Here is a 16,030-nt window from a genome sequence, read left to right as displayed (position 1 = left end):
TTTGGTTTTCTTTTAAACCACATATTGCCTATTAGCATAGATAAAAAGGAAAATAAGAGATAAATAATTTGATTAAATTTTTCTTAAAACTTCACATTGAGGACCAACCCAACTTCTAAATTAGTTTTCATCCCAGTCTGATGACCGTGGCTTTCTACACAACAGCTTTCTTTGTCATTAGTTATTATTTTTAATCAAAGAGAGAGGTTTTGAACTTGTTGACAAACTTTCTTTTAGTTAAGAACAGACTGAAACTTGTGACATAGTCATGACTACACTAGTTTGAACCCACAATTCCCAGGGACTGTTGTCCATAGTGTATGGTCAGTGGAAATATTTACTAAATTGAGTCGAACCAGTTATGTTTAAGAAATCAGCTCCTTGTTGGTTTTTTTTTTTTTTTTAAGATTTAATTTATTTGTCAGAGAGAGAGGGAGAGAGAATGAGCACAGGCAGACAGAATGGCAGGCAGAGGCAGAGGGAGAAGCAGGCTCCCTGCCAAGCAAGGAGCCCGATGTGGGACTCGATCCCAGGACGCTGGGATCATGACCTGAGCCGAAGGCAGCTGCTTAACCAACTGAGCCACCCAGGCGTCCCTCCTTGTTGGTTTTTATTTCTGTTTCCTCTATTAAATTTTTTTCACATTAGGAAATAAAATTACTATATATAGTTGTCTCTAAAAAGACCAGTGTGCTTTATTTGTGAGATAATGTTTTGCATGTCTTCATTGCCCAAAATCAAGCATTCAGCTTTAATAAACATTTTTTTTTTCTGGAAAAATAATTTCCATCCAATGTATGGGATATCCCCTCATTTTTAAAAGTATACACATTTTTCTTTCCTCATTATTATGGGTTTATTCAAACCTCTAATAGTACATTAAAAGAAATTAGATGTGTGGTATGGAAAGATATCTAATAAATACCCAAAATTTAGCTCAAAGCATATCTTGAAATTTTTTAAAATTATATGTTCTAGGGAGTTCCTGGAGATCCTGGAGCAGTTGGCCCATTAGGACCCAGAGTGAGTATTTTCTCTTTCGCTATTAACTTTATTTCCATTGCTTTCAGTTAAAAAAAAAAAATCTTTTCTCATAAGCTGAGCTTTATTTTAAGAATTAAAATTCTTTTCCTTGATGAAAATTAATCTTACGAGGAAAGTCTATGCCATGAAATAACATGTTCTTACTTCAAGTTCATTTCTTATCACTAAATTAGAAAAATGAACCTCAATAGTTGCTCATTTCTCAGTTTTTCTCTAGTAGAAGCAGTTTTGCAGATTTCCAGAAACATTTTTAACCCACTTTCACAACAGTTGCTGATTGTTTGACATCCCCGTGTTGCACTAGGGAGAGCGCGGAAACCCAGGGGAGAGAGGAGAACCAGGAATAACGGGGCTGCCTGGTGAGAAGGGAATGGCTGGGGGCCACGGCCCGGACGGTCCCAAAGTAAGTACGGCAGTGAACTGGGCGCTTCAGAATGTTCCAGGAGCTACAGCCTAATAAGCACATGATGGAACTAGAATGGTTTCTCTTGTCGCGAGAAAATTCGATTATATAATTTCCTTCTTCAACAAGTATTTAATAAGCACTACTAGGCTTTTTCCTTGGCATTAAGGAGGCAGCTGAATGAAGTCTCTTCTCTGTGATAGGATTTATGGTTTTGTGCACATAGTGATACATTCTTATATGAAAACCCATTCCTAATATTTATTTACATAATTTTACTAGTGGCTTCCATTAATGAGCAGAGACAATAAATAGGAATCCATATAACTTATAAAGAGATGTTCCTGATTATACACTCCGGTTTTTTTTGTCTCATGGTCCTCTTACTAACCGTAAGAAAGTACGTCATCTTAGAAATCTGAAAGTAAAATACATCATGAGGCAAAAATCAGTCCCGTTTCCTTTGGGAGACATTTCAGATTGGTAGAAGACGGGTGCTCAATTTCGGTATAAACAATTAAAGTAGAGTTTTTCATGGTCGTATAACATTAGATCCCTTACATTTTCAAGGTCCAGAGTGATTACCTAGGATCAGCTTCCATTTAATCACTTACTTAGCCTGTAGGCAAGCTTAATAGCACGTCTTCGTTAGTGAGAGTGAAATACTGTCTAAAAGTAACGTCCCCTTCCTTTATCAGGCCCCGCATGATGTTGTCAGGGAGAAAGGAAGGCAACCATTGTTTGTATTTGACTTGGTGCTCAATTTCCCCAAGGAAAAAAGTTGAAAACATAGACCAATGATTAGAAAGGCAAAGTCTTTTTGATTCCAAAAAATGAGCTCAGAGATAATTTTCACAAATGAAAAATATAAACACTAAGTTGAACCATATGAAATCTCTGATATTCCACTCTTTTTGTCTTACCAGCAGAGAAATCTCATGTGGCTCAATCTTAATACCGTATCGGCGAGGTTCCTTATTGTTGGTTCATTTTAGGGCAGTCCAGGACCATCAGGGACCCCCGGAGATACAGGCCCACCGGGACTTCAAGGTATGCCAGGAGAGAGAGGAATTGCAGGAACTCCAGGCCCCAAGGGTGACAGAGTAAGTCTCTGTTTTGTTTTTTTTTGTTTGTTTGTTTTGTTTTGTTTTAGTTCATTCATTTAGAGTTTCTAAATTCCTCCTGAAAATTTTTTCTTGGCCAGGCTTTTGCTTCTACCATTCTAAGTCACAAGTCAATCTTTCCTCCCTTCCTGCGTCTCTTTCTTTCTTTCTTTTTCTGTCTTTCAATACCTATATTTATTCAGAAAATACACAATGCCAGGCACTGTTCTAGGCTCAAGGGGATATAACTACGATCAAAAGAGATAACCCCTGCCCACATGAAGCTCCCCCCCCATGCGAGAGAAGTAGACAATTAAATGAGTAAATGGCATTTTGTGTGTCTCCCCAGGGTGGCATAGGAGAAAAGGGCGCTGAAGGGACAGCTGGAAACGACGGAGCAAGAGTAAGTGAAATCATCCCTTTCCCAGCTGAGCTGGGAATCAACACTGTCAGTATCACATGAATTTGCCTGAACTTTCCAAAATAAAGTTCATTGTATTCCCATATGGTCAGGATTTGGAAGGTGATTGATTTTGAGATTTGATGTTGATCAATCACGGATACTCCTTTTGCTTACTTTGAATCAGAACAAGCCAAAACGTCGTCATTGTCGAGGGAGTGAAACAGAACACATTTTCCCGTGCACATGAGACAGTGCTTTAAGCAGTGGGGCTCCCTTTGTCTTTCTCCACCTTCTTTTCTATTTCATATGCAGTGTGTGTTTTTGTTCACGTGTTGATCGACTGAGCTGTTCTAGACCTCACTCCAGGGCAGGCAAGGGGAGTTTTCACTGTACCAAGTTGAGGTGCATATTTCTTAATACGCTGGGTGTTAGAGGTGAGAAAGCTACTGCACAATGGACCATTATTAATGCTTCCATCAATAAGGAAGATGAAGAAGTGAAATTTGAACAAGATGCTTGACCCCAAGGCATTGTTTAATGTCATGTCAGAAGCTGACCTTTAACAAGGTTTCAGTTCTCAAACATACAATACATTTGCAATTCTAAGGAGAGACTGAATATAGTTTTTTAGACTTTAAGGAAATTATTCTCTTGTGTAAGAGCAGATAGATACAGCTGCTCAGACATTCAACATTTTCTGAAATAATTCCTGATATTTGAGGAGTAGTTTCTGTTTCGGTGTGACATGGTTTGCTGGCAGTTGTCATTGTGTGCCCCGGTAAGAGCGCTTATACCATATAGAAAGAGCTCATGTGGAACCGTCATTAACGTATTGATTCTGCACATTGAGCTGCTGTTGATGCCCGATTATATTAGCTTTTGATAAAGACAATAAAGTAAAATAAAGAGAAAGCTTTGTCTGAGTGGTAATTATCCCTTTTTTTTCTGAAAATCTACTTAACTTAGCAAATTATGAACATGAGCTCTTTCTTGCCTTGTAGTTAGCTCTAATATTTAATTCCATCTTTCAAGAAAGGTTTGAGTGAGTCTGACACACTGTTGCTATCTTATGTCATCGACGGCCTGTAGTGCGTAGTGACGTAGTGCAGAGCTGTTTGAAGGAGGGCTGCATTGACCATTTATTTTAAGGTGAAATCTGAAACACTATCTATTGTTTCTACAAACCAACTTTGAAAATGCAGTGTGATAGAAACAGGACTTGAGCAGTGACTGCTTTATTTTCAGGAAGGACATTGCTTTAGGGAGGAAGCAGAGCAGACCGCTTGCTATAATCTCACAGTAAAGAGAAAAAATGAGTAACATGTTTTCTCTGTAAGAAAAAAAAGGGGGGGGAATTTAATGAAGTGATCTTTATATTTAATCCAATTCTTTAGGGAAATATATTAGGTAAATTATTGGAAGAATAATGTTCCATTATAGATCTAGAGAATATATGGCCACAGTATTCTCATGTTCTTATAAGAATATAAATTTAAGATGTCCTTTTTGTTCCTTAAATTCCCTTCCTAGTACATACAAAGATTAAATGGCAACAGAATATTAGGGCTGCCTCTGAAGAGGCAATGTACAAATGTCAGAGAGAAAACTTGTTCCAGAAAAGACTCCACTATAGTCCAGTTTAAAGAGTGTGACCACATGTCAAGAAGACCCAGTTCGAACCCTGACATGATCGCTCCCTAGGCTCTGAGCGTAAAGAACCCCACCTCGGTGTAGCTGGGTAGTCACACTCCTTGTAATCTTAGGAGAATGTAGAAAACTCAATGCTTTATCACAGTTTCACTTTAAAAAAAAAATAGAGTGGCTCTTCGTTCATATATTTTAAGAATATAATATTCTATACAAAAGAAGAAAAGCCAGGAGACATAGAAACATTGTGGAAGAGCGGCATTAATTTAGAACTAGTGTCTAGTTCAGAACTAGGTCTGACTTGAGGTGGATGGAAGAGATTAGAACATGTCGTAGAGAACATCCAGGAAATTGTTTTAGAGTAAATAGGAAGATCTTAAGAATATACAGATTATTACCATGTATTATAGACAATGTTTTGCAAAAGCAGCTAAGCTATAACAAAATGGGATCTTTTGTGATTGTTTGTTCAATCATGGAGAATCCCGTGTGTTCACTTCTTTACTATGTCCATGTTCTGTCCGTCGACAGGGTCTTCCAGGTCCCCTGGGTCCTCCGGGTCCGGCGGGTCCCACTGGAGAAAAGGTAATATCATAAATTGATGTTCTGTGGGTTCGGAATCAGGAAGTCTGGATGATAGCTCTTTCTCATGCCGTTTTCTCTTTCACAACATGTGGTAGGTGGGCCCGGCCATCTCAGAGCTCCCCCCGCCGTCTGCCCTGCACATAGCGCTCAGTACCCTCCAGTTGCCTTATGTTTTACTTCTGCTTTGGACAATAACCATCTAACATCTTCTTTGCAGGGTGAACCTGGCCCTCGAGGTTTAGTCGGCCCTCCGGGCTCCCGTGGCAATCCTGTAAGTGACAGTGTTTTGATGGTTTTTTAAAGAATGGGATTGAGCAGGAAAACAACTCATCGTTTTGTCTTGATATTTATGTAAAACCATGCCTGTTGGTTCAGGCTACTTGTAACTTCTTAGTTTTCAGCATTTACTTCTCTTTAAACTCAAAACCTTGCCAGTCTGTTATTTCTATGCTATCTATTAAATCTCGGTAAGCAGCTTGTGTACTAAAGAGTTACGAGACTTTTTAGAGACTTCAGACCATGGAAATTTTTTTCTATGGCCCTTATCTCTATATCATCCTTAAAAGTCTTCCTCAAGAAACACATCTAATCATCTATATAAACATTCCAAAACACTATAAGTTTATATAATTGTATTTTTATATTTTTTAAATTTTTTGTTGTGTTAGTCACCATACAGTACATCATTAGGTTTTTTTTAAAGACTTTATCTATTTATTTGACAGACAGAGATCACAAGTAGGCAGAGAGGCAGGCAGAGAGAGAGAGGAGGAAGCAGGCTCCCTGCTGAGCAGAGAGCCCGAGGCGGGGCTCGATCCCAGGACCCTGGGATCATGACCTGAGCCGAAGGCAGCGGCTTTAACCCACTGAGCCACCCAGGCTCCCCCATCATTAGTTTTTGATGTCGTGCTCCATGACCTGTTGTTAGCATATAACACCCAGTGTATTTTTAAATACTGTTCCCATTTATAGTAAAGTGTGAAAGCTATAGTAATCTCTGTTTTCTCATAGGGTTCTCGTGGTGAAAATGGCCCCACTGGGGCTGTTGGTTTTGCTGGACCCCAGGTATGATCTGCAAGTATCTCTAATTCACAATGAACACTCTTCCCGTGATAATAATAAATTTAATTAATTACCATTGTCCTATGTATTGAAGGTATACTAAAGATGCTGGAAAGTTTACAGTTTTCTAGGCAATATTCTCATTTTCAGGACAGTCTTTCACTCTTTCATACATCCTTTCACGACTGGCACTCAAATGGATGTGTTCGCACTATTTCAAATTCTGTACTTATTTGGTATAATAAAAATGTGGTGGGATAACTTTTTTTCTGACTGCCTTTGAAGATCTCATTAGGGCACTTTTTTCTCCTGTGCTTTAATACTGATTACAAAGCACCATTTAACAATATATGGTTAAATGATATGTTGGTAATAATCACTGTCGAATAGCTTGTCTACAAGTGTTGTAACCAACTGGTTATCTAAACAATTGATATAGGGTCCAGATGGGCAGCCTGGAGTAAAAGGGGAGCCCGGAGAGCCAGGACAGAAGGGAGACGCCGGCTCTCCTGGGCCACAAGGTCTGGCAGGATCCCCAGGCCCTCATGTAAGTGGAAAGAAAAACACCAAGAACCTGAGTCACGTGCTTAATGTTTAGACTTTCAGCCCATGTTGCTTCCCTATTGTGATCTTTTGTTCATTTCTTTCCATGTAGGGTCCTAATGGTGTTCCTGGACTCAAGGGTGGCCGAGGAACTCAGGGGCCACCTGTAAGTTGGTGTGAAGTTCTGGTCGCAGACACCTAGCGCTTCCTGGCCATTTTAAAGTGAATCTGAAGCTGTAACAATGAATTTTTACTCGCACAAGTAAACTCTTGTGGAAAGGGCACGTAAATGGAGATCTGGGTTGCAATTTGTTTTATGATCTTGGAGACCCAGCTGTCTCCTCCATAACATAAAGGATGCATTCCGTATGGGAGAGGTGAGGGGTAACGGGGAACTGCTCTACAGGGCTCTGATATGCCAAAGATTAATGTGATTCCAGTGAGAGCCTTGGACATACTTGTATGTGCTCAAGGTAAATGGGAAGTAGAAAGGGGAAAGTAGCATCCTTCCTACCAATTAACTCAGATCCATTCTCAGAAACGTAGTATACAAGAAAAAAAATCTACTGTTTACAACAAGGAAGGGAGTCTAAAGCCTCAGCATCCCGGTGGGAAAAAACAGACCCCAGAAAGTACATAGAATCAAGTTATTCTAAAATTGCTCATGTGATACTGTATTTCTAGGGTGCTACTGGGTTTCCTGGTTCTGCTGGCAGAGTTGGACCTCCAGGCCCTCCTGTAAGTCATTTCAGTGACTCAGATCATGGGTAGGGGAGTAATCACACACACACACAGGAAAATACACACAAACACACATGTACACATGATACAGATACACATACATATTTGAGTTGCTGTTTATTCTTTTATTTAACCTCTTAGTGATTTGTTAGCCCATGTAAACAACCCTGACCCTAGTGATTCACGCCACCGCTGTCCTGTGACAGCGAGGTCATCTTTAACCGTCCAGTGTTTCTCGGAGTACCTTATTTACGAGTCCTCTTAGCCCAGCGTTTGACTGTCATTCCATCTGGGTACTAAGTTCTAACAGTATTGTGTGCTAATAACCACTCCTTTCAGTTGGGAAGCACCTCCGAGGCTTTGTCTAGTAAATGTCATTCTTTCATTGTAAGATCAGGATGGACAGAAGGAAAGGTCATCTATTCATGGATGGAGCAGAGACCTAAGAAGTTTGAAAATTCAAGTTAATTTCAACACACTTTTAATATTGAGTCAAATGTAATTGTCTGCAAATAATTTAGATTTCCTCTTGGGAAATGAATCTGCAGCTGTGTTTTGTTTAATTTTGTTTAAATCCACTGAATGACTGATTATCTAAAAGGAAAAATGGACCCAAGAGGCCATTGCACCTGTTCCTCTAATGTGGCTTTGACTTTGCCCTCCTGGGTTTCTATCTCATACTAGGGAGCTCCAGGACCTGCGGGGCCCTTAGGAGAACCCGGGAAGGAGGGACCTCCAGGTCTTCGTGGGGATCCCGGCTCTCATGGGCGAGTGGGAGATCGAGGACCAGCTGGCCCTCCTGGTGGCCCAGGAGACAAAGGAGACCCGGGAGAAGATGGGCAACCTGTAAGTTTGGCACCTTGGTTTACGGCCACCTCTAATGAGATAGTTACTAACAGATCTCCATCGTATTCACTGCCGTGAAGAAACAGTTTATACAGTAACCTGGGAACTTTCATAAATCCTGAGTCCTTATATGTTTTAAATTTACAGTTCTCTGCTCTAGAAGAAGAAGTAAATGTATAAGTATAAAATACAACAGTAATGGGCGTGGTGTTCAAAAACTGAACAAGACAGCATTCTTTGTTAATCCATGTGTTATATAAAGACAGTTTTTCAAAACACATTATTCTATTTGAAATCTAAATGTCTCAAAATACTAATATGTTTAGCTAGATTACTATTTCTTTTCTTTATTTTAAAAATTTCTTTGTCTTTTTCAAAAGGGAAAAAACCTGAGTAGGTACCGCTTTGAGTCTGTCAATGTGCACATGACTCCAGGTTTCTTGGAACTCTGTGAGCTGCTTTCCCCTTTAAACAATGTTAGAGGCTCTGTGTTTGACTATAAATTATGACTATCATTTGTCATATGTAGTATGGTTTTATGAAACAGAATTTTTTTCTTGGTCTGAAAAACCTATAAAGCTGTGAACTGGTCTTTGCATATGGTTTTACACTGGAGAATTTCTAACTGTAGTTTATCCTCAAATTAGGGTCCTGATGGTCCCCCGGGTCCAGCTGGAACCACTGGACAAAGAGGAATTGTGGGCATGCCAGGGCAGCGTGGGGAGAGGGGCATGCCTGGCCTGCCAGGCCCAGCGGTGAGTGGCCACGTCGGTCATGTTTTATCTAATTATGTGCAATATAATTTGTGAAGGGAGAATTTTTTTTCTTAGTAGATTTAAAGTCTTTTTTAGACACAAATTCTGACGATCATAAAAACGTTTGACTTTGAATGTCAAACCCTCTACTTAAGCATCTTGCAAAGTCTGAAAATTCTCTTTATTTAACCCCGGGACCAGAGAATTAGACAAATAAGGATATGGATTTTGGGTGACTCTAAATCTTCCTTCAAAAATCAAAAATACCCGTGGAACTAGAGAAAGGGGCTAGTCTCCTCTGGGGAGTAGGTCGCCTCTTTTTAAATGCACACACCTCATCCCAGCACCCACGTCTCGCAGTTCAGAGGGCAAGTTTTTGTTCATCATCCAAGGGGAGAAGTCATTGAGCCACAGTCGTACTGGAGGTGGGCTGGGCCGAGCTGTAAAGTCGGGCCGGAAAGTGGCCTCCTTCCCCCGAGGGTGCAAAGAACCTAACACTCCCTGGAGGGCAATGAGCGTTTGGCTTCCTGTGAGCTTTGAAGACAGGAAATTTTGCCGCTCAGAGTCTGCACACTTGGTGGGGAGGAAAACTGGTGTTTGTGTTCGGGATGTGGACAGAGCGATGCACCGCGGGGCCCCGGGAGCGGGGGTGTGGGAAGAGACCTGACACCCGCCAGCGGGGGTTGGGAGGATTTCACGGTGGTCAGAAGCGAGCCAAGGACCCAGAAGGAGAATGTCCCCCCATGACAGTGAGACCCAAGCGTGGCTGCAGGAACGAGACGCGTGCCCGAGGCGGGAGTGAGTGTGAGGGCTGCGTCCTGACAAGGTGTGGATCCCGCTGGGGCAGCAGAACCAACTGCAGCGTGCGGGGTTAGATCCCAAATCCGCACCTGCGCAGGTGGCAAAGGACCCTTTTTAGTCCCTTTGATAAGTGGGGATGGATGTGATAAGGCGTGAGCCTCTGGACACTGTGCGATCATGGGGAGTCTATGAACGGAGGGACTGAGGGGCCACTTGAATAAACGCAGCCCTCACACGCGCACTGGCTTCTGACACCTCTGCGGACGCGGCTGACATGCTGACACTCTTGTTTCAGGGCACACCCGGGAAGGTTGGACCCACCGGTGCACCAGGAGATAAAGGTCCGCCCGGACCTGTGGGACCCCCCGGCTCCAATGGCCCCGTGGGGGAGCCTGGCCCCGAAGTGAGTGCTCCAGGGACAAGGGACAGTAGCTCTCCTCTTGTGATCTGGGTGTCGTGGGGACAGTGTTTTCATTTAGAAATCAATTATCCTTTGCCCTGGAGTTTCCGAGTGAGGTTCCTGATGCACCTTCCTTCCCGGAGACTTGTCTGCACGACGGCAGGAGGCGGTAAGGTTGGCGTCTTGGTGCCGACTTCGTCCGGTCGCAGCCAAGTATGTCAGTTGGTTTAGGTGGTTGCCAAATTGTTTCGAAGGTGGAAGCACACCTTCGTTCCTTCTTACGTCACTCTATAATGGCACATTTTTCAAAATCGCCAAGTTTTGTGGTGATAGGTTTAATACAAGGATTAAAGCTTGTGAAAAGAGAAAAGTAGGGAGAGATCATTCTACTTAAATTTCACTACGCAGTAGCATTATGCATGTCATGTTCCCAAGTCTCATTTGAGAGGAAATCGATTTTTGAAAAGCGATTTGAGAAGTTATAGGTTGGCATCTCCTCTGTTCAGTGCTTTCATGAGTAAATCACAAGACAGTGTCATGTTTTCTTGAAACAATACCTTTCAGGACAATTTTTCATCAAATGAAAAATTCTGAAAAATTCTGAAAAAATTCAAAAAGTAATATAAGAAGAGAAGAACATATATTCTAAAAGTTGTTTCATATCTAAACCCTGTTGTTTTATTTTAAAACGTTAAGGATGTTGTTTGCATGAGCTTCAGATATGAAAAGGAGGAAAACCGTTCACTGGTGATACACACAAAACACAAAATTCTAAGAATAAAATTATTGCCTATGTATTTCAAAGGATTTGAGGAATTTTTCCCTCCTGTTTTAAAATAAAAAACAGAAACGAAGAATTTAGATTAAGTGCAGGATGCCTGCTGGGAGTGCCTGGGAGGGGCTTCCCTGGGGGTGGCACACCTCCGTCCAGTGCTGCCTCCCCTGGGCCCACCAATGAAGAGGCTGATTAAGCCAACTGAGCATAGATTTAGTATTGTTCCACACAAAAAACTGAAGGACCCAAATTTGTAGCAAATTCCATGACAGTTCTAAGGTTGAGCTTCCATAGTAAATAACCGGACATTCTCAATGCTTGAATATGGAAGACATGCACAGGACAAGGAAATAACGTTGCACTTTATAGGCACTAATTATAAGTGGAAAATGCAATGTCTTCCATAAAATGTATTAAAATTGGCACCAAAAAGGTAAGAATGTGTTAATAATTTTACAAGCAATTCCAAGTAATAGAAAAGATGGCAGAACACTTTCTTCTACTAAAATTTCTATAAGTGCTAATTAATACTTTATGGAAGAGAGGTGGAAAACATGCTGTAATTTTTCTGGCAGTTGGCATGAGTTTTTTTCATTACTCGGTTAACTCATTTCTCAAACATGATTCATTATAGGGTCCAGCTGGTAATGATGGTACTCCAGGACAGGACGGTGCTGTTGGAGAACAGGTAAGGGCAGTTTCACTGATTGGGAAATCTGCAGTAATGTAAATTTGAAATCTTTGTAATACTAAAGATTTCATTGCTCCAGGCAGCCCTGATTTTTCTGACAGTAGCTACTTTTTCTGTAATGTCATAATTTAGACAGATCTTGTCAGTGAAATGAGATTTGAGTACACAGCAAGGTAAGATGGCATTTCTTACTAATTGTAGGAAAGCGCATTGCTTTCCTATCTGGTGAAACATGAAGGTTTTGGATGAGGATACAGATGAAGTAATCTAAATTTCAACTGGTTCACAAAAGCATGGAAGCAGAAATAGAGCTGGGCACCATCTCAATTTCTCTACTCTTCTCCTCAAGTGAATGCCCCCTGAGAAAATAAACCATGTGGCTTCCTATATGCTGTATATCCCATGATGTGTGTTAAATCTCATGACATATGCGGAATTGAAAATATCCCCAAATTTCTCTGAAGTCCCAGCCCCTTTGGGTCGTCACACAGCTGTCTCAGACTACGTATAGTCCACAGCAGGCGAAAAATCAGTCCCCCAGGCTAACCTCTGTTATGACACAATTACTCGTCACTCTGGGAGCTCATCATGTAGCAGAACGGGCTCTAAAGTCAGACATTCACTGGAATCTTGATTCCTTAAGTAACCAGCGGTGCAGCCTTAAACAAATTTTCTGAACCTCAGTTTTAAATACTTTAAACAGGATTAATACTTATTCTGTTGGACGTTTGTGCATTAAGTAACATGTTTAGAGTATCTAGTAAGTACTCAAAGGAAGGGAAAGAAAGAGTTTTGAAGAATCTTAGAGTCAACCCTTCCCGTCTACCATAAAGCCAGGGAGTGCAACTTCTCTTCGCACCTGGGTTTTTCCCTCGGTCAGTACACATTGTACAACACAGTAGTCTTCAAAGATTTTGCTGATGTATTCCACGGTATAATTTTTAAAATCAACACTTGGAGCCTTGTCATAGTTGGGTCACCTGGATAAATAAGGATCAGCCTCTTTTTTCCAAATACCACATTGCTTTATTCTCAAGTGAACTGTGCACTGTGGAAAAGTCCTTAGTGTGGTGCCCAGAGCTGTTCACTCCTTGAGGCATTGCAAGACAATAAGACTCCGGAGGGATATGATGCTTTTTCTTTCATAAAATGGGAGAGAGGTGACTGTTAAGAGGAAGCAGGGAAGGATCCTTCAGTCCAGTTCCCTGAGAAAACACACATGGAGCTGAAAATCTAGAAAGTGGTTTCCTTAAAAATTTTCCCAGTTTTCATACCCTGGAAAGTGTGTATCCCAAGTGAATAGATATGCTTGAAGACTGCTGTAAGAAACATGCTAAATTCTGGAGATGACACTGCCATACTCCAGTCATCTTGACTGTGGAAGTCATAGGGTAACAGGGGAGGGGGGGCATCTGAAATTGGGGGAAATATTCTTATTCTTTTCAGTTTGACTTATTAATAAGTAAATATAAGTAAAATACAAGTTGAATAATAAAAATCAGGTTTTAAAAAAGTGCATATTTTCTTACCACAAATAACATGAGCCTATAGAATGCCATCGGTTTAGGATAAATACGAAAAGAATAATACCATGATTATTCCCATCAGGGTGATCGTGGAGACCCTGGACCTGCGGGTCTGCCAGGCTCCCAGGGTGCCCCTGGAACGCCTGGCCCAGTTGGTGCCCCAGGAGATGCAGGACAAAGAGGAGATCCGGTAAGGAGAGTCAGTTCCGTCCTGACAGTCGCACACATCACTGTGCTGTATAAGCCCGCGGTCATACATGCACGCTTGATGAAGAAGTCCAAACAAGGAATGATAAACAGTCAGTTATGACTAAGGCTGTTTTAATGTTATGGAAAACATTTGATTTCTAGTAGATGTTCAGAAATCCTGATGCTTTGAATGTCATCATCTGAAGATGTTGTGATTTATAGGAAATGTAGTAAGTACACATCATGTTAAATTTAAGCTAGTAATGTCTTAGCGTAATCCACTCAGGGGACCTTCGTTCAGCGAAGTCAGTTAATAAAACTGACTAACGTAGTGTCACTAGAGTCGTAGTGAGCACGTTCTTACTCTGAAGGACATTAGCTTGGTTTTAACCAATTAGCTGTAAGAGTATACACATGGATACACATAAACACATATAAGTATCTGACTTACATATTTTTGATTTCTGTGTTTATATAGAATATGCATATTTTGTATATGCCAATTTTTGTGAAAATTTCTTCTAGGGTTCTCGGGGTCCTATAGGACCACCTGGTCGAACTGGAAAACGTGGCTTACTTGTAAGTTCTCTGTTTTTCTTTAAAAATAAAAATCTTCTCACATAGAATATATATACTCCCAAAGAAGCACACCTTAAGATTCATAAATGAAAATTAACAAGCTCCTCAAACTGTGGACAAAAATATTAACACCCAGAAGTTTGTATTTGTTTTTATAATTTTAAGATATGTCCTCTGAATCTCACTGTGAGTTCTTTCAATAATCAATGAAGACCTTTGGAGTCACAGGTTTCTCTCAAAATAATAGGAATAATAGTGCCCTTGTTTGACATTTTCTAAAAATTACATAGGAAAATGGGTTTGAAATCTCTTTGTAAACTTGAAAAGAGCTACTCAAGAATTTTTTATTTTCAGCTAGACTACCCTGCTTATGTCCTGATCGTTTTGCTATTTGCAAATGCTTCCAGGTTTATGATGATTATACAGATGTTTTACCGTGAATGAGTCATCTCTGATGGACAGTCTAATAGGCCACATTCCTTTCACACTCATTATATAAATTAATATCTATATTGATGAAGAAAAATTATAGCCTTAAATTCATGGCCTATTATTAAATCATAATTCTCAGCTTTGATTTGAGCCTGACTGGAGAAGATTTTGTAGTTATATGGCATGTCAAGTGAGCGATTTTCTAACTTGTTACAAAAACAATGTGGTCTATTTTTCAGGATTAAATGAATTTTAGTTAATAATTTAAATAGGTGCTTTCTGGTTTAGTTTATTTTCAGTTATGAAATTTTAGGATACCCTGAAACAAAAGAACCTCTCTAGCATGAAAACATTCAGGCTGATTTTAGTATTTAAATATGTATTATTATATAAAATATATAAAAGTAATGAAGATCTACTCTTATTTTTATTATAAAAAGATTCCCATACTGTTTGACAATTAGGATGTCCAAATAAAAAAAGAGAAAGAACCAAACAAAAACTAATTAAAAAAAATTATTAACCTGAGAGCCAGTCTATTTGATGATATTTTCCATTCTCCAAAGTCAGATTGATAGAGTTTGAATTTCTTTTAGGAAAACTAAATACAACTGAAGCTGTCCCTATAGTAGGTGACCATATGCCTCTTGTCTGTTTATTAGGAACCACTGGATTCTTGGAGCTGCTCTCATTTCCAAGACTTAAAAAAAAAAAAAAAAGCAGCTTGCCGAGACTGATCCGATTAATCTGATAATTTCTACCTCTTCTCTAGGCTTAGCATCTATCCCACAAGAAGATGCTTACTTACTGCTTTTTTCATTAGTTTCTCAGGATCCGGATTGATGGACTTGGGTACAGATATTGCAGATAGGAGGATAACAAGCATTTCTTGTTTTCTTTAGAGGAGAGTGGCCTAATGATGATATTCCTCTTCCATTTGCCTGAACAAGACTTTGTCAATTTTTTATTGAGATGCAATTGGCATATAACATATTACAGTGCATAGCACAATTATTTGATGTATGTATATATTGTGACATGATTATCACAATACCACAGTAAGTCTAATTAGCACCCATCATCTCACATACTTGCAATTTTATTTTCTTGTGGTGAGAACTTTTAATATCTACTCTCTTAACAACTTTCAAATATGCCAACTTCCTTAATATACTCCCAACTGTCACGTCCAGTTAGCTTATCTATAGGTGCAAATTTGATAAACATTCCTTTTCTAGAAGTAACATAAGTAAATAAGAGCTCATGTTTTAGTTTAAAAGAATCTATGTATGGGGCAATGTTTTTACATAATTATATCAGCATAATATGTGGAATACAGTTTTTGGAAAATGTTTCAGGTAGGTTAGATCAAACTTAAAAAGACATCATTTTATTATAAATACAGGGTAAACATTTTAAAAAAACTGAATCTTTAGGAAAAGCATTATTGTATATCTTCTGTTTTTAGTGGTCACCGTCATTCCTTGAGGAAAATAGACAAACAC

The 16,030-nt window shown here is 39.9% G+C and overlaps 1 protein-coding gene across 1 annotated transcript in view; it reads left to right on the top strand.

Moving 5' to 3' along the window:
- Positions 1-16,030, top strand: part of COL5A2 (collagen type V alpha 2 chain) — a 138,341-nt gene that overhangs the window by 112,113 nt on the left and 10,198 nt on the right. Inside the window, exons 32-47 of the mRNA XM_047720551.1 lie at positions 979-1,023; positions 1,349-1,447; positions 2,443-2,550; positions 2,900-2,953; positions 5,132-5,185; positions 5,403-5,456; positions 6,197-6,250; positions 6,687-6,794; positions 6,903-6,956; positions 7,475-7,528; positions 8,216-8,377; positions 9,025-9,132; positions 10,229-10,336; positions 11,743-11,796; positions 13,408-13,515; positions 14,040-14,093. Coding sequence (XP_047576507.1) covers positions 979-1,023; positions 1,349-1,447; positions 2,443-2,550; positions 2,900-2,953; positions 5,132-5,185; positions 5,403-5,456; positions 6,197-6,250; positions 6,687-6,794; positions 6,903-6,956; positions 7,475-7,528; positions 8,216-8,377; positions 9,025-9,132; positions 10,229-10,336; positions 11,743-11,796; positions 13,408-13,515; positions 14,040-14,093 — 1,278 coding nt within the window. The remainder of the gene's footprint in view (positions 1-978; positions 1,024-1,348; positions 1,448-2,442; positions 2,551-2,899; positions 2,954-5,131; positions 5,186-5,402; positions 5,457-6,196; positions 6,251-6,686; positions 6,795-6,902; positions 6,957-7,474; positions 7,529-8,215; positions 8,378-9,024; positions 9,133-10,228; positions 10,337-11,742; positions 11,797-13,407; positions 13,516-14,039; positions 14,094-16,030) is intronic.

The sequence above is a fragment of the Lutra lutra genome, chromosome 3 (genome assembly GCF_902655055.1).
Source record: "Lutra lutra chromosome 3, mLutLut1.2, whole genome shotgun sequence".
In the NCBI taxonomy this organism is placed as follows: Eukaryota; Metazoa; Chordata; class Mammalia; order Carnivora; family Mustelidae; genus Lutra; species Lutra lutra.
This window is presented reverse-complemented; position numbering and strand designations above follow the sequence as displayed.